This window comes from Tasmannia lanceolata, unplaced genomic scaffold, assembly GCF_043159265.1.
Source record: "Tasmannia lanceolata isolate RefF3 unplaced genomic scaffold, GAP_Taslan_0.1 ptg000015l, whole genome shotgun sequence".
NCBI classification, from domain to species: Eukaryota; Viridiplantae; Streptophyta; class Magnoliopsida; order Canellales; family Winteraceae; genus Tasmannia; species Tasmannia lanceolata.
Genome location: NW_027518692.1, coordinates 32,732,080 through 32,759,662, shown reverse-complemented (window position 1 = coordinate 32,759,662; position 27,583 = coordinate 32,732,080). Strand labels below are relative to the sequence as shown.

Genomic DNA, 27,583 nt, shown 5'->3' with positions numbered 1-27,583 from the left:
TACTGAAGATATCAGCCTTGAAAGAAATGCAAGATATTTTAGGGTTGTAATTTTCATTGAAAACAGGAAAAAAAAATCCATTAAAAAGTAGTTAACCAACCTGGTAAATGGAACAAGAGGGCCATTGTGGATAATCTACAACAAATTTTCTGGGCCCACCATGAATTCGCTTGAATTTGATGGGCCCCAACCTGGTAAATGGTTCCAATCAAAGGACGCGTTCCCATTGAATCTGGACCATTGCTTTTCCCATACAAACATAGTCCTGGTCACTACAGGGACCCACCCTGATATCAGCAATCTAATATTACCCTACTAAACCCTTCCATTTAAATCTCTCATAGCTAAAAGCACTAGAACACAAAACAGTTATATACAACCAATCTTTTGTAAGGACACTGCAGACTGCAGACTGCAGCCGAATGTAACTAAGACCCTTGCTATTTTCAAAGACTAGAAAAAACACCCTCTTTATTCACTATTTTTGCCCTTACATTATACAGGTAGATCCGAAAAACGTATGATAAACCGGCATTAGTGAGATTCAACAAGGTCCAGAGGTTTCGGGCGGCCCCCAGTTTCTTTCAAAGTTAGAGTTCTCAGCTTCTATAACACCCTGCACATACAAAACTGAGTGTTATTGCTGAAAGATTCGGATCTGCGAACTGGGTGTTATTGCAGAAAGATTCGGATCTGCGAATCTAAACTTTCGAGATATAAATCGAATGATACAAACATTGAGAATCATAATGGCTGCTCTCTTGTCTAGAACCTCGTTGTATTCACGGCAAGAAAGAGTCTGCAACATGCAAAAAACCTTGAGAAAAAGAGTTCATACAGAAAAAAGAGGCACTGAGTAGCCATTTCAAAAATAAAGGAGGTACTTTAAGTTAAAGCTGACCTGAACACAATTTGGGCAACCGGCGTTGCTTGAGCAGTTACAAGCTGTGAGAAGTTCCAATGCAGCAGTTAGGAGTTCTCTGAAGATCGGTTGCACCTACCACACAATTCCAAAGCAGTTAAGAATCCAAGTATTTCTTCCCACTTAATAATCCTCCAGAAGGGTACGAATTCATAGCCCTTTGTTTGCTAGATATATCCTATGCCGAGACATGTCAATTCAGCAGACAGGAAGAAAACTAAAATTTACAGTTTTCTTGCTATTTGATATTTGTTCATATGATAGTCACATACATTTATAAATATTTACTTTTTCCTTGTTATTTGATTTTGTTCATATGATAGTCCCATACATCTATAAATATTTACTTCTTTTTTTTTTGAATGATTTTATAAGTATTTACTTTTTCCTTGTTATTTAATATTATTCATTTGAACGTCACATAAATTTATTCATTTCAATATTGCTACACCGCCTCTATTTATGTAGATCTAAACTAAAATAGGAAATGGTTCTTCACCAAGAGGATACTGTTATTCTTTCATTCTTCAAGTGCTCATTGTTGATTCAGAATTGCAGACTCTGTTCAATTGTCATTGGGAGAGCTAATGAGAATGCATGTGTGCTGGTCATGGGTTAGCAAGAACATCTAATGAAGGCCTAGTTAATATGGTGACACAACGTGTCTTTTCTTTGAGTATCAGCATCAAGGAAAGACCTGGTTTTCCTTTGGCGCTGCCATCAAAGTAAAGTTTCAACCAACCGATTATTGGACTCAAAATTAAATCAATTTGAGGGCTCACCATTGGTTATCATAATCTAAACGAAAAGGGCCTAAGCTGACGTGTGTCATGAAATCAAGCAGCTCATGTCCAGCCTATTGAGTTCCAATCACCTTACCACATACGGTTCAAGAGCTTACTTGACCCAAAATCAAGTAAAAGCATATAATTAAATATAATCAATATCATAATTGTTCAACTAAGTATTCAGATCATCCATATGTTTTACTTCAAGAAAAAGATTTTGAGCAAGATTAGGCCAACACCTTCAAACAAATGTCCCGATGTATTCCCATCCGATAATAACTCCTTTTCGTTCTCTATCTATTCAAGTGATGGAGCTTATAAATTCAAATAAGAGACAGTACATGGCACCCTTGATAACTTACCAACTTCTTCAAAAGCTTAAGCTGTTGGAGAAAGGCAGTATTTTTCTTTTATACTTTAACACTCTCCCGCACGTGTGACCCACTTGGCAAACATGTGGCACATGTGGTCCCACTTTGGGCCAACCATTGCATGTGGATTTTTGCTATCCGGGAGGTTTGAACTCGAGACCTTTGCTCTGATACCATGATAACTTACCAACTTCTCCAAAAGCTTAAGCTGTTGGAGAAAGGCAGTATTTATCTTTTATACTTTAACAACCCTCACATCCGAAAATTCACCTTAAATTATGATAAAACACAGACATTACAAATAAACGGGCATTAAGTCATTTACCTGTAGTGAAATACCGATGCCCCCAGGATGCTGATCGTACAACAGAATTCTTTCTGGGAAATAACGGGTTTCATGGGGATTTGCACATTCTGAACCCAAGTCTGAGGAATTACACATTATATACCTATACGTGAAGTAGCGTAGGGCACCGATTAATGCCATATGATATGGTTTTTTAAGTTGTAATGATATTTGAAAAATTATTTTGAATCATTACAGACTTACAAAGGTACTATATTAAGTAGAGCATGAGAGGCAGCATGAAGGCCTGCACGAAATGAGAGATTTTGAACCTCCACTGCTGTTTTTATTGACTGGGGAACTCGAATCCAGACTGCCTGTTTTGACGTTAAGATAAAAGAAGAATCATAATATGAGCAACCATGGAAGCAATAATACAATATGAAAATCACCAAATGTACTTTATCCACTAGGAATGTCAATAATGCATCTAATACAAACCTGTGAATCATATGAATATTTAGGAAGAGAGAGATCAACTCTATCAAAGATTTGGTTGCTTCCTCGGTAAATACGATAGAAGCCAAACCAGTTAGTTGTTACTTTGCACGTATTTGTTTGGGCACTTGTTCTCAAACTATGGTCCTCAGAAACCTTCACCGGATAGGCCTAAGCAACAGAAAAATATGCAGCAAATGAGAATCTATAACTTTAAGAAAAGTTGAGAGTTCTCATTTTCAAAACAAAAACAAAAGATAAGTTGAGAGAATTGTGATGAATTTGTGTTTTGAGGAATTCTGAACCTGTATTTCTCCACTTATAATTGTCAGTGTTGCAATAGTGAGAACAAGTAACGTACAAGGACTAGGGAACCTTGAATTTGTCCATGGGCATTAAGGTCCTCACAAACATTTCAAAAAAATCAGAACTTGCGGAAGAGCCAGAGAACTAGGGAGTTCAGTCAGAGGATGATAGACGCTCTTGGTTATTAGGTAAGCTAAGATTGTGGTGCCTTTCATTGCCGGAGCCTAGTGAGCTTACTTCTGGGTTTTGTTGTTTGTTTTTGCGATGGTGATCTTACTTTTCTTTCTTATCTTGTTGCTCTGTCTCCCCTTTCCTCTTTGTGATAGGGTTTGCTTTCAATCCTCATGTATATCTTTTTACTCTCGTTAATGAATTCTGGTCAGGGTCCTGCCTAAACCCCAGCTTAACACCCCCCCTCCCCCCCAAGAAAATAAATAAAAATATGAGCAAGTTGGACTCCTTGTCCAACAATGTGATTAAACTCAACCTTTATAATAGCTAGTTCAATAATCAAGGCAACGCTAGGATGGAAGCGTGTTTATGAACCGAAGGTGGGTAATCGTAAAAGCCTATTCTGATCCATTAGCTGTCACAGACTCCGATTAGGCTGAGGTAGGCCTATTCTTCATGGCTTTTGCAACATTAAGGAGGAGCTAGGAAGAAAGTTGTTGGTTTAGGAAGATTACTCCAAAGCAATCACTTGGACTTCCATCATAGTCACAACCCAGCGCGATACACTCGCATTGTAAATGAAATTTCAGACCTATCTAAAGGACCTCATATTTGAAGAAGCTAATGACGTGGTTAAGCCTTTGAGATAGAGATGGTGAGAATACAGATTCCTTGAGCACCATACAATATGTGCGCCGTTTGTAATTCTTCTTTCTATTTTAATAAATTTTGTAGTTATCGCTCACAAAACATTGTCAGGCATCCATCAAACGAACAATTTTCCAACGGAATAACCCAAACCTAAAGAACCTAAAATCCGTTAAACATGATGGAACTTCCCCTAAGAGCAGCCATTCAAAATAACCCTAAGAGCATTGCAAAAGCGTGTAATCCGTGACCTCTCACAAGAGGAACACCACCATCAGCTGAGCGTCGAAGTCCACTTGGCTCAGTAAGCCAACCCTTTCATTGCCCCATATATTGCAACATGTGCCAGCATTTAGATAAAAAGTCCAGCACAAAACATACAATTCTGCCTCCAAAGAAGAGTAAGTAGGATTTCATGATAGTTCTGTAAAGATTATCACAACAAGATTATAATGATTTTAAATTTCAGCCGAAACATTTCATTTTGGCTGAAATATTTCGATTTCGGCTGCTAGTGAAACAAAATTCACTTGGATTTGGAAAAATACTAGATTTGGGTTGAAATATGCGAAACATACAACTTTTCAGATAAAAAAACAAAGTTTCCGTCGAAATGCCAACATTCTGACAGAAATCCTTACAAAAACCAATTCCACTTCTAGAAAAGAGAAGAACAATGAGATTCCATTAAGATAATTCTTAAAAAACATCAAAAAATAAAAAGACAATCCCCTGGTTAAGATTCTTACCTAGATCTAGGCTGTGATTTCATACCAAAAAATTTACAAGATTTTAAAAGATTTCAGAAGAAATTTCGTACCAAAACCGAAATGTTTTGGTTTCGCGGGTGATTGAAATCAAAACTGAAACCGAAATTTAAAACCTTGGTCACAAGATGAGGTTTAACGGAAATAATGAGATCAGAAATAATGGGTTCCAAAGATGTGGTATGGAATTCACGAGATAAACATATGTTTCAAATGGAAATTGACAGGCTAGGAGAAGGTCCAATTTTGGCAAATAAGAATTGGCTTTATAGGTGATAAATAAGGGTAAATCATTTATGGACTTTTCAGGCAAGTTGGGCAGCAAAACGTTCCTATAAAAAAAAATAGAAAAATAAAAGGATTTAAGAACAGGTTAAGCAGGACCTAGATTTAGTTCTATGGGAATAAAAGTTTGCCTAATGGGATAGTCATGAATAACAATAGCCATGGACATAAGTTGAAAAATATCGAAAAAAGAAGAAGAAACAGAGAAGTAGAACAACTGAGTTGGCAATAGTTGATACTCACGCAAATAAAGATGGGCATTAGCGAAGATGGTGGATGGAAGAGATAGGAAATGCAGATGGAAATAACCTACTGGTGTGTGCGAGCGCGTTGGTTGGTTGGGGGGGGGGGGGGGGGGGGGGGGATTACTGTTCTTGCTCTCGAGCGCCAATAAGCGCTCGAATGCAAAAACCAGGGTGGGCCCACATTTTTGGGGCAATCCAAAGCATTCATTTGGAAGGCCTTACCTAGATAGGGTGTCCAAAAAAAATCAGATCCATAGGATCATCCTAACCCATCCAAAAGTGGAGGGGAAAAATGGGCAGATTTGTGGACAAACAGCGTCTATCCATTTTCCCCTCCACTTTTGGATGAGTTAGGATCATCCTGGGGATCTGATTTTTGTACACACCCTATCTATGTAAGGGCTTGTACACACCCTATCTATGTAAGGGCCTTCCAAATGAATGCTATGGATCACCCCAGAAATGTGGAAAAATGGGCAGATTTGTGGACAAACAGCGTCTGTCCATTTTCTCCTCCACTTTTGGATGAGTTAGGATCATCCTGGGGATCTGATTTTTGTACACACCCTATCTATGGAAGGGCCTTCCAAATGAATGCTATGGATCACCCCAGAAATGTGGCCACACGTGTGTTTTTTTTGCACTCGAGCGCAGATAAGCTATCTGCGCTCGAGCGCAGAAACACTTATTATATATATATATATATATATATATATATATATATATATATAGAGAGAGAGAGAGAGAGAGAGAGAGAGAGAGAGAGAGAGAATCGCAAACAGATCTTGGTTCTCCAACTATGTGTTTCACATTTAGTTTTCCAACATGAACAGGCAATCTCAGCTACGTCATTTGCTATTTGATCCACAAATTGTCTCTAGCTGTTTTTCTTGAACCTTACTAAAAAAATCACATGAATATCTATATCGATAAAGCCAAAATAAACCGCCTAAGTTTGAACTTTGTCCAATGAAATAAATGGTCCAAATGACTTAAAGAAAAATAGAAATACACTTGTACTACTAGCAAAAGCCAAAAGGATTAATGCAGGGAAAAAAAAATATATTCAACTCTAAATGTGCATTCTCTCCTCTAAAAAATGTCACTTTCATACCAATCCTGAATTAGTACTTTAGATGTATATATTGAAGTATTGAACTGAATTCCAACATGGTGGGTCTTACATAGCAAAAACGAACATGGAGAATCTCCATACTTGTATAAGCTGTAGTTTAACAACTGGCGATGGAAAAAGAGGAATGCAGCATATTCAAATTACTCTACCAACTTCGGGCATGAATCATACAATAATTAACAACAACGCCACTCACAGTAGCACTATAGATCTGAACAAGAAGCATCACAGACAGATAAGCAATGGAACAAGTAAACAGCAAAGCCTTAGGTGCTTCCAGGCATCATTTGTGTCCCCAGTGGTAGAAAGATTCCCCCAAAGTCCAAACCATGTCCTCAGATCAACATATCGTATATTTCATTGACAAGAATGGGCATAATAGTCAAAAACCATGGTGTAAGAACAAGTGTAAGGTTAAGAGCTACACATACAAGGTCACCACCAATAACATGAATATCCGTGTAATCGCGTGTCTTCGTGTAATATTTCAAGTCAGCTTCTTCACAGAGAGCAATTTTTTCTGATAAATCAAGGGTCTTGACTAGATAGGTTCTCCTTGATGCATATAGACGGCACCTTCATAAACCTGAATGATCAAATAGGTGGTTGATTCTCAATATATGTCAACAAGTATCAGAAGCTATAATAAGTAGAAAATGCATCTCAATACAGGAAAAAAAAATGCCAGGACAACACATTCACTTGAAATTTTCTTCGTTAGGACAAGAAATATCTATCGGGAATAGAATTGGTACATATCAAGGAATTCTAAACGATCATTTAAATATAGCTCTTAAGCATGGCAATAACTAAGTATTTCAAATATTTACCAGGCCTGATGATGGTGAGATATATAAGACCCACAACAAATCTCCTCCACATCGTAATGTTTCAAGAGGGTCAACTGAGTCATGAAAAGGTTATGACTTATGATTATGTGGGAAATAACAAATTATTCAAGCTAAAATTCAACTTTTATCCAAGAGCTCAAGGGTATCCATTTCCATGTTTAAGCAATCTCAATAACATGCAGTATTTCACATTCCTTACCCTTCCACTTCAAACTTTTCTACCAAGTGAATTCTTGATTTGATATTTATTCTTTTTTGGCGATTCAACACTTACTATAGCAATGTCATTCACATAAACTAGGGCAAGAGAAATGCCAACAAGAACCTTCTCATTCTCATCCCCAACATTCTTAAATACTCCACAACCCAAGGCCCATAATTTCATGATGTTTTGTGGGGGGGGGTGGTCTTTACAGTCAACTGAAGTAATGGACACCTTGCATTGCCACAGTAGATTGAGATTCAAGATCTTTTCATAAGCATCTACTTTTGCAAATATCTAACTGAGTTCGATATTTTATTTGATCCATCAGGGTTGAATAACTAACTCTTTGTTGAGTCATTTGCCAACTCATAATTAGTACTGGTCAGTGGCTCAACTTTAGTATAAACAGATCTGTGGATCTTATAATTAATTATAATTAACAGTTTTTACTATCAATACAGATACTGAATTCCCATGAATTTGCAAATCTTGTTCTTTAAACCGGTAAGTTACTTAGGCAACAACTTAGAGGGGGCTGATATCCCATCAAGACGAAAGCATGAACCAGATAAGTTAGTGTGGTTAGATTGTTTCATTTAATAGTATAATCCACCATAATAGTAATAAATATTTACATATAATAGACATTACATTAATATCCCATCTTCTAAAGAATATACTGCAAGTAGATAGTAATATTTAACAGCTGTTATGACAATATATAGTTATAAATAACATTCCAAAACAATCTGACATATATATATATATATATATATATATATATATAATAAAAATAAACAATCATATAATAGTAGAGAACATTCCTCGATAATAATGATATAACTTTCTCAAAAAAATTCATAATGTGCAGACGAATAAGCCAATAAAGCTTGGTTGTATAACAAATACTATGACGTTACCCTCACATTATGCATACCAATCCTTTACATGCTAAAACATTTTTACACAATGTTCAGATGAAAAAAATATAAAAAGGAGGCTACAATTCATGTGGCCAAGATGCCACAAAAAAATATAACTGTTAAGAGTTAAGTTAGTTTAGGCTGGTTTATATTTAGGTTTTGGTGAAATTATGTAGCTTAGTTTTATGTTGATGTACATGTGAAGGATAGGCCCATAAATAACGGTACTTAGTCGTTCTTTTATGTAATTAAGTGAAGTTAAATGTTACAAAGGAATGGACGTAGTGGGGTTGGAAGAACAACTCCCACAAAATATTTCTCTCTTCTTAATTTTCTCCCTCTAATTAATTCCTATTCATCTATACAAAGTGCTTGTGAATGGATTCTTCAGAGCTCAAAATGGTATCAGAACATGGTTGATCAAGAACTACAGTTATGTTGTCCATCTCCAAGCTCTAACCTTGCATCTTTAATCGTGTCCACCTCCAGGGGCGGAACCACATATAGCGTAAGTGGGGCCATTTTATAAGTAAAAACAAAAAAGGTATTTACCTGCGTTCACGAACGTCGCTAAAGGGAAAAAGACATATACCTGCATCAGCCGCCGCGCCCCCCCCCCCCCCCCAAGTGTAAATTCCTGGCTCCAACCCTGTCCACCTCCCTAATTTTTCTGCCCAGATTGTAGAAACCTAATCTACTTCTATTCCATGTTTGAAATCCTAATTTCCAACAACTATTCTGTAACCTTCTTTATTTTTGAAAGCCTAGGGTTTCTCTTTCTTTCATGCACAGACATGCCATGGGATGATCAGTGTTTGTTGCTCTAGCGTGTTTCAGTCAACCTACACCTCTTAGGTGCTAATTCAAGCTAATTCAAGGAGGACAAATTGTAATGAAGCTATTTCCGTAGATTTTGAACTGTGGTTCTGCCATGCGTGAAGTGTGGACTGCCCTTTGTGGGGATTTATAGGTGGAATTGTTGACTGTTGTATCTGACAGTGGGCTACTGTGCCTACCAGGGAAGGAATGGAATCTACTCTGTGTGGACTACTATCAACGTCCTTGCACTTGTAAATCAATCAATATCAGATGCTGTTCTGGAAAGCAATCCAAATCACAAGAACAATTCAGAGCATGCTCCAACAGAAGATTCAGATGAAATAATTTTTTCGGCGAAGTCTCTTTGCTGAAATTAACAAAGGTAGAAAGTCCTCAGTCAGTAGAATCTGGAACTCTTTGGCACCGCCGAGCGTGGTGGTCTTTGCCTGGACAGTAGCACATAGGCGAATCAATACCTACGACCGGCTGCAACAACGGAAGATTCAGATGGCCAGTATGTGTGTCATGTGTTTGGGAGCTAAAGAAACGCTAGACCATTTAATGTTACACTGCCCCTTCTCCTCGTAACTGTGGGGTAAGGCAATGCAAGCCTTTGGAATGTCTTGGGTTTGCCGTTGTTCTATTAAGAAGGTGCTTCTTCACTGGAATAAGGGCCCTTTTGGGGAGATAGGCATATTGTTGTGGAAAGCAACCCCGTTCAGTATAATCTGGAACATTTGGAGAGAAAGGAATAGGCATATCTTCGAAGAGGAAAGTAGGAACCTCAATCGGGTGGTATTTGACATCAAAATAGAAATCATTTCTTGGGCGAAGTCAAAAAGGAAAATTCCCTTCACTATAAGTGACATCCTGCAAAACTGGCGGTCAATCCTATGGAATAGAGCAGTCAGAGCTAAATCTCAACCTAAATGGAAACCACCACCGCTGAGTTGATTCAAGCTAAATTTCGATGGGAGCCCGATCAGCAACCCCGGTAGGGCCGGGATTGGAGGACTTATAAGGGATGACAAAGGATCAACAATTATGACTTATTCTGGCCCGAGAATGTGATGCGAACGAAGTTGAAGTAAGGGCGCTCCTCTTCAGTCTTCGGTGGGCCCATGAGCACACGTTGGGTCATTTAATAGTAGAAGGAGATTCAGCCAACGTAATTAGCTGGGCATCGAGTAAATCGAAAGGGCCATGGTGATTTCAGGAAATAATTGCGGAAATTTTGGACCTGGTATCAATGCTAAAGCCGTGAATAGAGCATAGAAGGAGATCAACAAACGAAGTAACAGACTCTTTAGTAAAGGAAGGGGTGCTGAGTGATTCAATGTCTGTAATTTCATCTTTATCCTAACCTGTAATTGGATTAGTGTACTTGATGTAACATCAGTGGGGGACAACTTGTTCCTATCTGATTCCTTTACACTTAATAAAAATTCAATTTTCAAAAATTAAAAAAAAAAAAGAATTGCCAAGATCCTGTTCTGGAATTGCCAAGAAAAAATGCACTTCAATCTAGATCAGATCATGTTCTAGAATCTTTGTACTCTGAATTGTAATTCTAAGATGTGAACATGATCATGAAAGACTCCAATTCGATGATCCCTATGCATCCAAATCTTGAATGGCTCCCCTAACTATGACCTTTGTTCTAAAAGGCGGCCGCTCAGGCCGCCTAGGCGCTGGGCGCAGAAAAAACGCACCGTCCAGGCCCTGGGCGTTTAAAAAAGCGGTCCCACCGCCTGGGCGTTATTAGGCAGCCCAGGCAATGAGGAGGCGCCTGGGCGCTGAGCGTGGGCCTGGGCGCAGGGGGTGGGGGGGGTTGAAGACTCAGATGAAGATAGTGTCTTGGTCTTGGTCTTGGAGGGAGAGGACAATGGTTGATGAAGACTGAAGAAGTGCTTGGATTTTAATCTTTTTTTTGTCATGGATTTGTGTTGTATTATTAAATACTTAAATTATTAAGTACTTTATGCTTAATTTCTTATTATGTTTTTAATTTTTTGTTGTTATTTAATGTTTAGTGCTTATGCATAGAATGGTTTGGATTGTTATGTATTCAAGTATTTATATTTTATAAAAAAAAAATGAAAGACATTATGAAAATATATTAATATCTAAAAAAAATGAAAAACGCCTAAAAACGCCTGGGCGGCCTGGGCGCTGGGAGGTCAGTCAGCCGCCCAGCTCTGCCCAGCGCTTTTTAGAACACTGACTATGACTGCATTGTTATTGCATATTACAGTGATGTGAATTATGTTAGTTATATGTTTACATACATGGGATAGATGGGGTCCATCATTAATGGTCCTTAGTGGCATTTTATGCAATTAAGTAAAGTGGACCGTTATAAAAGGAACGAAAGTCTTGGGGTGGGAAGAACAACTCCCACAAATATTTCTCCCTTTTCGTTTCTTTTCTTTGTTTCTGCTTCTCTTTCGTCTTCCTCCCTCTTCTCCCATACGAAGTGCTTGGGGATGGATTCTTATAGGCTCAATAATCACAAATAAAGGGTCAAACACTACAAAAATAAACTTGAATGGAAAATCATGATAAATATACACTAGCAATACATTGGCAATCTCTCTCTCTCTCTCTCTCTCTCTCTCTCTCTCTCTCTCTCTCTATATATATATATATATATATATATATATATATATCTGTGTGTACATTCACTCAAGTGATTACCACATAATACATGTCTTGAAAATAATAAAAGAGGCCCATTTATAATCCTCTACAAGCACAATATGTTATACTCATATATATTCTTCCGGATGTTGGTATCTCATGTCTAGTACACAAGGAAGACTATGTGATCGAGACCATTCAATTGGTACCACATCATGGGTCTCGGTCCTAACAAATGACGGTTAAGAAAAATTTGACCACCGGTCCATATTAAATTGTTCTTCTAACAATTAAGAACATCTTACTAGTGTGCTTTTGGAGCTCTGATACATACAAAATGAGACCAACAAGATGAACATCCCAGTTACTCTCAATAGCTATGATCCATACAAAATGCTAGGGTGTTTAAATTAATAACTCTTTAATAACAAATTGTATTGTGAATATTTGGGGCCAGGTAGCTAGCAATAAAACTCAAAATTGGAGAATTATGGCATACACTAAGGGGCTGTTTGGATATGTGGATTTTAGAATCCAGGTTTTACTTTGAAAGCGGTGTAAAATTCTGGATTTTACAATCCATTATCCTGGATTTTAAGTAAGAAATCCAGGTTTTAGAAATCTCTCCCCCATCCTGAGATTTCTAAAACCTGGAAACATGGGACGATCTCCTTCTTCTCTCGTCTCCCATCCAGAATTTTGAGGAAATCCAAGATTCTAAAATCCGTGTATCCAAACGGCCCCTACAAGTTTTGTAATGCAAAAGTGTTACAGCTTCTATCACCCGTAAAATGATAACCAATTACATAATTCTCAACATGGATAATCAATGATAACATACAACCTGAAAGAAGGCCTTGCTTTCCTCAATCTCTTCAAGGACTTCATCTCGTTTCTTTTCTATTACTTTGTATCTTTCTGTCTCTATTGCTCGAATACTAATTGCATGTGAAGGACTTTTCTGATTACAACGAAAAACATCATATTAGAACTTGGAAAGAATTTCATGAATGTCAGCACAATTCAATGATCAACACAAACAGAATTTATATCCATATATGAACAAAATACCTCATCCCCAATATAGCTCCACATTTTAGCAGGAGAAACACGGGATGAATCAGAACCTAGATAACCTTTGTTCCCCACGGCCAGTATTGCACTATCCAGACCAGGACCAAAATATTTTTCATCATATAGCACACATAGTGGGTGTTCAAGAGCAGCACAGACAATGTGCTGCTCAAGCACCTGGATAAGCAAGGAGAAAGAAATGAAATGAGCACAAAGTTTAAACACAAATTTGAATCCCACACACACAGAGACAAACACACAAGCACAAATATATATATATCTGTGTGTGTGTGGGGGGGGGGGGGGGGGGGGGCTCACATTTTCTACCCCGTCGGAGTAGATAAATTATCTACTCCATCACCAGAATTAGGGTGGGCCCACATTGTTAGGGTGATGCAAACCATTCATCTGATGGGCCATGATATAGATAGGGTGTACCCAAAAAATAATCTCTATGGGATCATCCTAACCCTTCAATTTGTGGAGGTTTAAAATGGACAGATTTGTGGGGGTTTAAATCTGTCCATTTTACACAAATTGCAGGGTTAGGATGATCCTATGGAGATGATTTTTTGGGCACACCCTATCTATGTCAGGGCCCATCAGATGAATGGTTTCCATCAGCCAAACAACATGAGCCCACCTTATTTCTGGCTGTCGGAGTAGAAAATTTATTTACTCCAACGGAGTAGAAACATTTTTCCCACACACACACACACACAGAGATAGATACATACATACATAAAAATGCACAAAGTTTATTTCTTTCATTACTGTATAATTACATGGATACATACATAGACATTCACATGCACGCAAAGATATTACATATGGTAACTTCAACATATTTTGTGGTGTCCTAGCAAAAAATAAAAATCAAATGATGATTAGTAGAATTAACCAAACCTGCAAGTTGTGAGCATCAACTTGGCAACACTCAATTGGGCTACTAAAAAGTTTCTGTGGAAATTTCATGAAATACTGATCAAGAGGCCCTTCAAATGCAATATATACTGCCAGTGATGGCCTCTCTCTTCTACCAGATCTCCCAGCTTGCTGCCACAAACTGCATAACCCAATAAACTCAGCGCCGACTAAAAAGTTTATGCAAAATGGTGAGCAAATCCAATAGACTTATGAAAGAAAAAAAACATTTAAGGTCTTGACCTGGCAATGCTGCCAGGAAAACCAAGATGCAGAGTTGCATCTATGTGACCAACATCAATCCCCAGTTCAAGCGCATTTGTTGCAGCAATCCCTCTAAGCTTTCCCCCAAAAAAATCGGCCTCTATTCTCCTCCTATCCTGTTCTAACATGTCACCCACAACGAATATAACAACTGTAAGAATCAATGATGAACATCATAAAAAAATATAACAATTATTGTGTATATAAGTCGTGCAGGGAGTAGTTTAAATACACATGGTTTAAATACACATGAATGGGTGTATATAAGTCAATTAGGTTAGATTACCATAATGCCCAGCAGTTCTGTGGGCATCCATGGGCAAATCACAAAAATTGGTTCATCATAGAAATGTAAAAAGGATGAGGCAAGTGTGAGCCCTAACTTGAATTCCTCCTTCCTCGAAACAGTTTGTGTGGTTTGCCTTTGATTCGTTCCTTTTCACTCTTTTCTTCTCCACTCTCTTGAAATCACATGGTCTAACAAATTGATGTAGTCAAACGGAGGAGTAAAGGACACATTCAAACAATCCAAGGTTTTTTCCAGCATGGTGTCATACCACCCTGCTCTAATTCAACCAATTCCTGGTCTCAATTGATTGAGGAGCCACTTTGTCCAGTTTGGTTAGCTTTTAAATCTGAATATTGAATAGAACATTAAGATGAGAATCTAAATGTGTTTTTGATGAAAATTGGAACTCACGTGGATGTATTTCAAAACAACAAATAAAATACACCTTGGAAATATTTGATTTTACAACCTATTTTTGACCAGTTATCGTGCCCCCTAATCATGCTTGTTTCATCAAATCAAGATCCTGAGAAGTACGCAGAGAATGATTACAAATCACTATCATCAAAACAGGTTGAACCCATCGTGTGCAAATAATGGCACAAATTGGGACTTCCAACATAATATGTCCTCAGCTAACAAAAACAAAACTTCATAATGTTAATGGTACAATATCAATGAATAAAACAAAAACAACCTGAGCCATGTAGCCAGCACGGTAAGCACTGATGGAATCAACCAGATATGGTGCAGTCTCCTGAAGAATCTCGCGCCTATCATAGGTGTAAAAAAATAATGAACATCTTCACAAGAAGTCGTGCTATGATATAAGAAGAAAAAAGAAAAAAAAAAAAAAAAAGTTATAAGAAGAAAAAGAATAAGCATTGCTTATACTAGTCTGATATGTTCACGAGGCTGTAGACATACGTGTAGCATAGAACAAGCTCGCTGAGTTTACGTGTTTTACAAAAAGCAATGCAACGAAGCCCATGTTGAACCATTTCCGCAAAAATGTAAGAAGCCTCCAAAATAGAACTGCACAAAAGAAAATAATCGAAGAGATACAGAAAATCGTAGTTCCATATAAAACTCGAAATGCATTCACAAAGCAATAATTCATACTGTTAGGAAAATAATTCAGATTAACCAGCACCAGAGTGACACTGTTTTCATGAGTGTTAGTATGTCTTCCATCAACTAAATGCACACATCCCATGACAATGCTTTTAGATTTAACGTTTTTCATGTATTTTTTTATAAATAGATGTACCGTTATTTATTAAATAAAAGTAATAATTAAATGCATATACACAAACACAAGCACATTATTTTTCAGGGGCACATGCCTCAGATATTAAAGGTTCTAGGGAATTTGGAAAATTGAAGTTGGACCATTTGTGTTACCTGAAATATACTACATTTTCCAAAACAATCTGTAGATTTACCTACCTTTTCAATATAAAAACGCAATGATCAGTTGACTTTTCAGACCGAGCCCACCATGAACTGGTAAACTATCCAGGTCCCGACCTTAACTAATAGGCCCCAGAAATATGGGTGGGGCATGGTCCTAAAATAAAACGTATCCGTGCCTCTGGTACAATGTGCACTAACTTCCGCATATATGTTACTTGACAATATTGTAAGGTGGTGTTCAAACCTTGAAGGTATTGGAGTACCTTGAGTCAGCCAATAGGTGGGTAACAACTTTTAAAAGAGGGCCTAGAAAGACACTGCCAAAGTCATGGCGTTGTAGATTGAAACTAGGACCTAGAAACCCATAAGAATACCAGAGAGTTTACAAAATGACCAACCACTTTTAAAGTAGTTTGCAATATGAGAAAAGTGTAGCTACACATACGTGTAGCTAACTTAGCTACATCGACGGCTTAAAATACAGTGGGCCCCACATTGTTTGGGTGATGCAAACCATTCATTTGTCAAAGTGGGAAAAAAAATCTATTATTATTTTTTTGAATGGTTTTTTGTTTCAGGATTTTTCAGGCTTTTCTTGCCCTCTCCTCAGTGAGTCCCTCTCATATTCCAGAAAACAAATCCCTCTCCCAGCCTCCCCACCACTTGAAGAAGCTAATTTATCGTGAAAATAAATTCATGGTAGCCAGACGTGCCCTTAATGTATCTCAATTCCCTCGCTAATGCTTCCTAAAGAGCATTTCTAAGATTGCAGAGGTAGTTGCTCAAAAAATGTGAAGCAGAGAAATTTGGCCACAAAGTTCTTTGTCAGTGATAGCCACTTCAATACATTTCATGTGCTGGTAGGCAAGGTTAGATGCATTTTGTATTGCACAATCCCGGTCCGGCGGGCATTGGAAGTGTATTGAGAAATGATTTGGCAGAGGTAATTTGGGTCTTCACAGAGCCAATTGGAGTAGCGGTCCTGGCGGATGTGTCGGAAGTAGAAGTTCGGGCAGTTCACCAAGGTCTTAAACAAGTGGAACAAAATCTAATGGATTCCTTGGTGGTGGAAGGAGACTCCTTGAATGTGATTCGTTGGTTAAAAGGATCACATAATCATCCCTGGAGAATTGATAGGTTTTTTGATGAAATGTTTGAGCAATTGCTTCATCGCCTATAATGTTTTCAGCATGTGAGGCGATCTGCCAACTCGGTGGCGGATAGTCTAGCGAGGGTTGGTTTTTCTAAAGAAACACTAGTGTTATTTGATTCCCTTCCTCCCTTTGTAATTGCGGGGAGCTAGCAGTTTCTCTCTTTGTTGATCTTGAGTACTTTAACCATCTCGGTCTCCCTTTTTAATAAATTTTTTGGCTATTATTCAAAAAAAAAAAAAAACATTGTCTACAGAGTAGTAGATGCACAAAGACATGATCCAGAATCACTTAGAATGCCTTAGAACCAGAAAATCTCAATAAATATAAATGACATGATTTGATATTCACCTTGAGCAGTGGGTTTTGAAACATTGCCCTACGATCCACATTTTCAAGAGATCAGTTACTAGCCAAGAAAATAGCCCGTGGTACAAATCCCCTAACATAAACCAATTACTTTTATGGTCATCATTTGCCATGCACCGTACAAGTATTAAACGGAAAATTGTCACTTTCCAAACATTATTAGATAACTAACACACCACGGAAGAAAAGAATTGGGTAGCCATTACCATTCAAAAAAAAGGAATTGGGTAGCCATTACATAGAATATATCTCTACTCGACACTTATTCCACTTTCTAGTGTCACTCACACTTATTATGTCAAGCAAAGAAACATGTAATTCAAAGATATCAAGAGTACAAAACCACTGCTTGAAAGAATTTTTTTTAAAAAGCTTCAGGATTGAGATAAATAGATTACAAAATATAATCAACCCAAATATGGTATGTTCAAAGCAGAACTCCTATGAAATACAGGATCATGACCAAAAGAAGTATTTCTATGGGACTTCATATTTAGATTTGCCAATGATCAATGAGACCGTTGAAAGTATGTTGAGAAAACACATTCAGATCAGCATGGAAATGTACATAGGATCCCATACCTAGAGCGCCTGGCAACCACTTCTGTATCTGTAGATTTGCTTCCATATTTTTTGTCTGACGACTTTGAGATCTGCCATTTAGACAATGGTTGCGAGTTAATCAAATTGAAAAGGACAACAAAAATCAGAAAGAAGGAAACCTACGCTCTTCAAACGTAATGGGGGATTCCACAAGAGAAAGATCTTTGGACCCGAAGGGCTTCCATCATTCTGGATCAGCTCCAAGGTCAGTAGGTTGGCAAGCTCCTGAGGCATTTCAAAAAACTGTGAAATTGAAATAATATACACTAATTTATATAATCATAATTACTGCTCATGAATGAAATAAAACAATAAATATTGTAACTGTTCAGATACCTCCAACCAACTAAACATCCAAGATTAGACACCATGTCAAAGACAGTTGATTTTCGCCCCTCTAAATCACCCTTCCATGTTTTCATTAGACAGATAGGTAAACTTTACTCATTTACAGTTTCTTATTAGACTCTTTTCAAAATCTTCCCTTAAGGTTTTATGTCACATTGGTAACTCAATTTCCTAAAGAATAGAAATCCCTCACATGCTCTTCACCAAAATCTCTTAGGTTCCTACTCCAATTCACAAAACCTAATATTTTAGAGTCAAATATTCAACAAGTCATATCATTTAACAGTTTTTATTCATCTGTTATTAGCTTTCTTAGAAGGTAACACCTTGAAACTCATGTACAAGAAATATAATAGCACAAACAAAGACTTTTGTGTTTCCAGAGAATCATACCATAGCATGCTCACGAGGGTTCGCAGAGGTTGCGGTACAAAATATAAAAGACGGGTCACTACCATACACTGCACAAAGATGCACCACAAAGCATTTCTTTAGAAAAAAAAAGAGCAAAAATAACAAAAGAAAGAAAACAAAGTACAGCATTGTCCATAAACCATTCAAAAAAAAAGTACCATGGCTACATATGCGGCGCAGTCTCCTCAAAATGAAAGCGGTATGGCATCCAAATGCTCCTTTATATGCATGAGCTTCATCAATGACAACAAATCTGATAGAATAACATCCATAAGAAAGTTTTCAGTAGAAAGATATATTACAGTTACCTGCAACAAAAAACACAGAGAAGTTTTAAACAAGTTCGCTTGATAAAAAAAAATGAAGTGAGAGGGTAAATGGCATCAAATGGCCTTTGGCTTGTATGAATAGAATTATGGGATCACAATCATGGTTTTAAATTTAGGCCAAAATACCGAAATTTCGGCACATTAATGAAATTTGCTTTTTTTACCATATTTCGGCCGAAATTTCGGTTTCGGCTAGGTCAAAAACAAAAACCGAAACCGAAATTTTAAACCTAGATCACGATTAGTCTTCAATGTGAAAAGATTAGTTGTGGGTGTAATCAGAAATCAGCAATACTAATTAAACACTACCTGAGATTTGATAAAACCCGTTGGAACTGTCGATGACACGGCAAGATTGACACATGTAACATATCTGGGTTTGTAATCAACTGCGTGCATTCCATGATCATTCAAATTTCAGCAAACACTGGGCTAAATGGCCCCGAAGATAATATTTGTGCTATTCGAGGTAACCCAAACTTACAGATATACCAGTCTAGCATTATCACGAAGCCATGTCCGTTGCCCTTGAGAAGTGTCACCATCATATACACCAATATTTAAACCGCCACCAAATCCCTCTGTCATCTCTAATAAAGCTCTCAACTGATCTTGAGCTAAAGCCTGCATGCATAGCAAACTCAAATTATTTCAAGCATATTGAATTACTAGAAGAAAAAAGGTGAACCTCAGAGAAGCAAAAAGTGGGAAAGTGACACGCGAGGAGAATTAGGTGATTGTAATATGTATCCACCCAGAATAAAAAAGAAACCCAAACAAAAAATTCTATCCAATTTTCAAATATATTTCAAGGGCATAAGAGTATATTTTCTGGATATGAACCTTTGTGGGAAACAAGTACAGGGCACAAGATAATAAATTCTGAGACAATTCTTCCAGAACTGGCAGGTTGTAGCAAAGAGACTTCCCACTGGACGTTGACGTTGCCACAACAACATTCTTTCCAGAGAGTGAAGCCTGTATCGACTCTGCCTAAAAGTAATAACTAGTCAGAAGACTAGGAACTCAACGAAAATAGGCATCTTAAAATCTTGAAGCATAGCCATGGTTTTAAGGCTCAGCCGAAATACCAAAATTTCGGATTTCGGCCGGGACCGAAATTTAAAACCGAAACCGAAAATTTAAAAATTTCGGCTGAAATTATAAGATTTACACCGATTTTTTTATTTTTTTTTGCCACTGAAATTTCGTCTTTGGCTGAGGCAGAAACCGAAATTTCAAACCTTGAGCATAGCCCCATATCTATACCTGGTGGTTGTATAACCTGGAGATTCCAATCCTTTTAATCGCGGACTTTGTGGCTTCTGAGAGAGCAGTTGGGAGTTCCACATGAACTGCAACTCTTGCATCAATTTTTTCGACATGCACAATCTGAATAAGCCAAAATCACCTTAGTACACCCTTTTTCATATTCACTCAACTTAGAAATGCATACGAAGATGAAAGAAACCTGTCCATCTGCTCCAATGCCCTTTCTAAGATGTTCAATCATTTCCATTGGCTGCAATGGGTTTGTGTCCTGCGGATTAAGTTACTGAAATGAGATGAATATGTAATATTCCAGACTTAAAAGGTCTGTGAAATAAAGATGCACAATAAGTTCGAATTAAAGGGAAGATGTCTGCTTTTGGTAGATAGGGTTTTTTTTTTTTTTTTTTTTTTGAATGATTTGGTAGTTAGGGTTATTAGATATTTAGATGTCATAATAAGTTCGATCCAATAGTTTGCTATTATCCAGAATCCATTGGATGGCATGTGAAACCTTTGTCACAAATATTGTTCTCCGGAATTAGTTGGCAAGGGAAAATCTTGAAATATATTAAATTTATTTTATTTTTTTCAGGTTTATATCTGGAAAAAACGACAAAAATAAAATTATTTAAAAATATATTAATTAAGAAAAACTAAAAAATAATATCATAAAAATACAGTAAAAATATCAGGATATTATCGCGATATTATCATGGTAAATGAAAATATCGCAATACTTTTTAAATCCTCGGGATTATTTTGGGATTTTTTCGTTTTATCAAAATGTCGTGATAAAATCGCTATATTAAAAAAAAAGCACTGTATTCATAGTGTGAAAAAACCACATGAACCTAGCTTAAAACCTATCAACCATTACACTCAGTAGAATCTTGACAAGTGCAGAGTCGAGCAAACATTAAAATCACTAAGATAGAGAACAAGGATTGCAGAAAAATTACCTTGCATTTTGTCTGTCCATAGCAAGAATTTGAATCCGTACATCCAGTCCTCCTTGCATGCTTATGTTCATTACTTTTTGAATCGCCACTGCTTTCCTTTATTGATATGAGCAGATCTTCCAGAGAAAACAAATCAGGCATTTTGATTCTGAACAGTTGTTTACCCTACATGATAGATGTTTCGATTAGCTAATTGTAAAGCACAGATAATATAATTAAGCCATAGAAATACCAACACAACATCACAGAGGCATGATCTACAAATTGAAATCTTAAGAGTAACATCTAGAAGCCATATTGAAGCCTTTTCTTTTGAGCCTAGCATCAATTGGAATTCTAACAAGACAGGCCATCAACAGAAACAAAGGCAATATTGGGAGGAAAGAATTTATTCCAAACAAACAAATGGCAACAACATTTTTCCTGGCAGCATTCCAAGCTTGGGAGATGTAGAGGGTCCCATCTGGAAAGACAACCCTGACCAAGGCGTCTGCAGTGTCTTCCAATGAGAGGGAGATGATATTGGTCCTAGAAAAAAGTCACGAATATTCTTATACATATACATATCTTGTATTATTTGAATCTTGTAAGGATAATTGGGTTGTTTTTGTCATGGGTAGTGCAGGTATTTTATCCATATTATCGTGTATAAATCAAATTGTATTGAAATGTGAAAGGAATACAACTCCCTCTGAGTTTAAACATCATGGTCAAGGTATCAAGCGAATCCTCTATAGGTTTAACTGTCATAGTCCTATCATCCTATGAAATACTGAACCAATTTAATGGTTGAATGAAAGTCATGATAACAACAGTATGAGCATGTCGTAATGTAAATTCAAAGGCTACTTTTCCATAGCATGACAAATTCTTAGCAGAAAAAGGACCTTTCTACACCACAAACCATTACACTCCAATTGATGAGGTTGCATATATTACATACAGAACATACCATAAAATGTTTGATAGCCCTCCAAACACTTGCTTTGAAAGTGTTCGCCCGTTTTTTAATAGCATGGATGATTGCCCGAACAGATGACTGTATTCCATCTGGGAAAACATACATGTGAAGAAAAAACACAGATAATCCCAGCTTTGAAGTCTAGCTAAGAATTCGAATGCGGAAGAAGGAAAAGGCACATCCATACCAGTCCTTGAATTGCTTGTTGATTTCCATTCATCTTCCAGTTCTTCTGAAGAATCATTGATAACAATGGTATCACCCAAAATGGTTTCCCCACCTCGATTGCCGAGCATCACTACCTGGGAAGAAAAACCATTAGCACTTGAATCAAACCAAGGTATGAAAAACCATTAGCTCTTGAATCAAACCAATGTATGCTTAAGGAATCATTTATGCAAAAGAAACCATTTGTTCTTGAATCAAACCAATGTATACCTAAAGAATCATCGATGCAAATGAGTATAATAAATGAAAATTTGGAAGAGTTCCTGCTAAATAGTGGAGATACAAGTGGAGAAATATTTTACAGGTAAAGAGTACACAACATTTTCTAAAAACTGGAGCGGGAAACAAATGATGGGTTAAATTTCAAGGATTAAGTCCTTTCACCCTTTGCCAAAATGTTGTAACTTGTAAGAGTAAAGACAAGCTCAATTGTTCTGTACTTATATAAACCTTGTTGTATTGTACAATGAGAATTGGTTTGAATCACCTGACTTAGAGGTAGATAATACTCCAGCATCCTAAACCAAAAGTGTTTCTGATGAAGTATACGCGCGGAAGCGCTTCTCAAAGGTGGTTAAGTGTGCCTCAAATCTTCTATAGAAATTGAAGGCAGCTCTTAACCCTTTCAAAAAAAAATGAGAAATTTCCTTTGAAATGAACTGCTAGAAGTTGAAAGTACTTACGGTCAAACAATAGAAGAACACATGAATTTTATATGGCAGAATTCGACTATCTCATTAACCCGGGAATGAGACTTCTTGGATTTAAAACTGATGGCAAGGCAACAACATTTCTTCTTCCCAAACCAAAGGCAAACAGATTCTGCACAAAACCAGTCAATCACTGGCTAATACAATGAGACAATGCAAAACAACATTGCTAACTTCCACTGGACATGAAGCGGTGATAAGGTATTAAGCCTCTAGCTCAATGGTAAAGGCTTTGCTCCGCAACCCAGAGGTCAGAACGAATCCTTTGTAAATCTTCATGGAACAAGCAGATCCATATGCTGTGGATCATTCATCAAAACATTCATTTAAATCAAAACTTGGAAATTCAAATGTTAATGCCTCTCAAGGAATCCAATTCAAAAAAAGAAACAGTCGCAATTCACTAAAGGGGAGATCTATTTGGAGACAGTCCAGCTCACAAAATCCAAGAACGGTCTGACCTCTGTTAAAGTATAAAAGATTAAACAATGCCATCTCCAACAGCTTAAGCTTTTGGAGTAATTGATTGTTTCACATGGAACCAGAGCAAAGGTCTTGGGTTCAAAACTCCTTGATATTAAAAATTCACATCTAATGTTCAGCCCAAAAGAGGGGCCACACGTGGCTGCCACGTGTAAGCCAACCCTAAAAAAAAGGGGGGCCACACGTGGGGGGAGTGTTAAAGTATAAAAGATTAAACAATGCCATCTCCAACAACTTAAGCTTTTAGAGTAATTGGTTATTTCACAACCTCAAATGTCAATCTTCTCCAAAATTGGTACAAACTTCAAAAGAATTTTGTGCTCTTTATTTCCTTTCCTCTTTAAATCAGGACGTAGGCTAATGTTCAAGTATCAATTACAGCAGCACAAAACAAAACCTACAGGCTTTCCGTGATCCATACCGAAATATAATTGCCAGTTCTTGTCTAAAATCCTCTTTGAAACAGATTTTTTTTTTTTTTGTAAGATGTGGATCTCTGATGGAGAAATCCGATTAAAGACAGCTAGGAGAGCAAATTAGAGGTCCAGACCAGGGAGGAAATTCACTCAAAATCTGGATCTACAATCGAGTTTTCGATGCCTGGTTTGTAATATGCAGAGATTGCAATAGATCAACCAAGACTGGACTCTACGCTGCTTTTTACTATCGCCTTGACTCCGATCCATTCAAAGACTGTCTAAATAAGCAGGTTTAACGTGGATCTGAATGAAACTAGTTAATTTGAAAGGCTTGCCCTCAGAATTTGAAATGAACAAAGTCTTCTGGTTGGGATTTGTAAATTTCAGCAATTAGAACCATTGGAGCAGGTCTCGGTTTTGTCTATGTCACAAATATCGTTCTTGGGAATTTATCGGCAAGGGAAAATCTCAGGATATATTAATGATTTTTTTTTTCAGGTTTATATCGGGAAAAAACATTAAAATAAAATTATTTAAAAATATTTAAATTAAGAAAAAATAAAAAAATATCATAATTTTTTTGAAGTCTTTTTTTGTTTTTTAATTGCAAACTTAAATCCAATGTGCAATGTAAGTAATGTCTGATATGAGTAGCAGTATTAACATATTTATGGCATGCATGGTATGTTTGTATGTATGAATGAATATAAAATACTCAATTCAAGAAGGTAAAGAGGCTCAGCAAATGTTCAACGTGGTTAGAAATCAAAAGCTATGAACATAAAAGGAGGAAAGAAAAGAGTCACCAAGTCCACACTCCACAATCCAATTCTTAAGTCCTAGGTACATACTTCACCCTTCTGAAAATAAAACTAAAAGACACATCCCCATGCACCAATTGATTCATTTAGAGTGGCCTTCAGTGTTGAGTTTATGTTTGTATGGATGAATAAATATAAATATCTATGACGTGTAGGTAGACATGTAGATGGACCAGTGAAATATCTCAACCACAATTCCAATAATGAAGAAGGGAAAGAAAATACATTTCTTTAAAAATACATTTATAGTCTTATTTCGTGAACAATTACCTTCGGGCAAAGAACCAACAGATGCTCTATGCTCGTGATACTAACTTCCTTGAACCCAATATCATTAAACTGCTTAAGTGCGCTCTTCAACCGATTCCACGTGACGTCTTGACCATTCATTTGCTGAAGACCAGAAAAAATGTTTAAGAAAGTAAAAAATTTCAGTGTGATCTTCAACCACGACGGACACAGACACCGTTTTGTCTTGTCAGCACACGGCCCCACTTCTGCACCAAGCTGAGAAATTCTATCAAGTTCTTGAAACAACAAACAGTCACCCTTATTCACAGATAGGCAATTGACCAACTCCAGAGCTTGACAAAGCCTTCTACAATTCTGTTCATCAAGAAGAGTCTTGTCATTCAGAATACTGCAAAGGAGGGTATCAGTAATCCTTTCCTGACCATCACGACCCGACCCCCTCTTACGTTTGACGTTCAAAGAATGGGTACTAGAGCTTTCTACCATGAATGAATTTTTATCTTGACAATGTATATTGCCAGAATCTAACTTGGGTTCTATTCCATTTGTGGAGATATCGGAGAGAGATGATATATCGTGCATCATATCAGACCATGCTGAGTCTGCAAATGATGATAAAGTGGTTGGACCGGAATTGCTTGGCAGGGCCGTGTTTTTGTCGGAAGGTTCAGAATGTTTGGGAAGCCGGTTCTTCTTGGTGAAAGGAACAAGAACTATAAATTCATTACGCTCGATTGAGTGACAATCTATCCGAATTTCCGAGCTCATTTTAGCGCCCTTCAAGGAGAAAGACGAACAACAGACAGTTACAGCCAATGATCACCCATAACAAATTTCCAAATTGAAAAGATTATAAATTTCAAAAAAGTATTTATGTTTTCCTAAATATTATTCAATTACCAGAGTTCTCAAAACATCAAAGAAATTTAGAAAATATGAAATGCAGTGACATTACAAGAAAAATAAAATAAAACAGTGGATGGATTTTGTGATTTGCTGACTAAAATTATTAAGCTTGATTGAGTGACAATTTACCCGACTTTCCGAGATAATTTTAGCGCCCATAAACGAGAAAGACAAACAACAGACAATTACAGCCAATAATCACACATAAACCATTTTCCAAATTGAAAATACTATAAATTTCAAAAAACAAGTTATGTTTTCCTAAATAATATTCGATTGCCAGAGTTCTAAAAACGTCAATGAAATTTAAACAAATGTGAAATACAGTGACATTAAAGAAAAATAATAATAATAAATAAATAAATAAAAACAGTTGATGGATTTTTTTTAGGGCGCCGATGTTGGCACTACCATGTCTTGATATTTGCACTAACTCAGCTTGTCTTTTATTATTTAAACAGTTGCCAAAGGTTATTACAGTGCCCAACAAGCTGTCACAAGCCAAGTAAAAAGGAAAAGACAAGCTGAGTTTGTGCAATTATTAGAATATGGTAGTGCCAATATCAGTAGCCTTTTTTACTACTAGCTACCTTGAAGAAGAGATGGAAATTCTGAGAATTTGTTGCAGGACGGAAAGATTCCTTCAAAATAGCCATTTTTAGGTCTTCAACGGTGCAATCTGGAGAGATAGAAACCCTAATTGATTCACCATCGAGACTTCGAATCTCGATCTCTCGCACACTTCCCATCATCTCCTCGATCACTCAACGCCTATTCAATATCCTTCGATTGCCAATCTCTTGAAATCTTCCTCCGATCCGAAAAAAACCCTAGTCATCTTTCTCCCGCGTTGTTTTTCAGTAGTGTTTAAAACCCTAGCATTTTTTTAGCGGGGATCGTAATGCTTGGCATTAATTAATAATCTCTTCTGTGTCGCGAAATAAGAAAATGACTACGCAGAAAGTCGCTTTCACGAAAAATGGGAAGAGTGAGGACCGTATTGGTTGCCGGAATTAATAATCTCTTCACCCACGTTTGGTTGGTGGGCCCAAAATAATCCCAGGAACCAAAATAACCCCTCAAGAAAACCCAGGAAGGAAAAAAAAATACTCCCAGTAACCAAAATTAAGCTTGCAGAAGAATTTTTTTTCTTCACAACAGTTCAAGCAACCAAACATTTTCCCTCCATAGTCCAGTCGACCAAACATATGGGATTTTTATTTTACCGGGATACTTCAGGGGAGTTTTTTTCCCACCAATCTCCCAGGAAGTATTTTGTTCCACAAAAATCCCAAGAACCAAAAAAATTCTGGCAACCAAACGGACTTGGGCCTTTTTGCATTGTAATTTGGACCAGATCAAATTCTTGGATTTCTAATTCAGCAGCTGACAGTGAAAAACAATCAGATTTCTAAATTTGCTGTAGTTTCCTTCACCCTCTTTGCTCCTCAACCTCTCCCCTCCACTAGGAAGTACCCCCTTCCATCCCTCTCTCCCTCTACATGAGCTGCTGTATCTATTCAATTTGTAT

At 37.2% G+C, this 27,583-nt stretch overlaps 1 protein-coding gene across 1 annotated transcript; it reads right to left on the bottom strand.

Annotated features, from left to right (window-relative positions):
- Positions 1-226: 226 nt before the first annotated feature.
- On the bottom strand, positions 227-27,001 carry LOC143846627 (UBQ, helicase-c and DEAD-like helicase domain-containing protein). The gene is given in 28 exon segments (XM_077355117.1): positions 227-616; positions 737-799; positions 902-997; positions 2,407-2,530; positions 2,632-2,744; positions 2,869-3,036; positions 6,854-6,975; positions 6,978-7,008; positions 12,705-12,821; positions 12,932-13,111; positions 13,841-14,000; positions 14,102-14,238; positions 15,109-15,184; positions 15,339-15,446; positions 17,930-18,000; positions 18,074-18,175; positions 18,692-18,759; positions 18,871-18,965; positions 19,351-19,430; positions 19,534-19,665; positions 19,885-20,034; positions 20,311-20,433; positions 20,513-20,581; positions 21,273-21,437; positions 22,225-22,322; positions 22,421-22,535; positions 25,165-25,923; positions 26,643-27,001. Coding segments are annotated over 28 exon segments (3,756 nt in total). The 5' UTR covers positions 26,805-27,001; the 3' UTR covers positions 227-544.
- Positions 27,002-27,583: the final 582 nt, after the last annotated feature.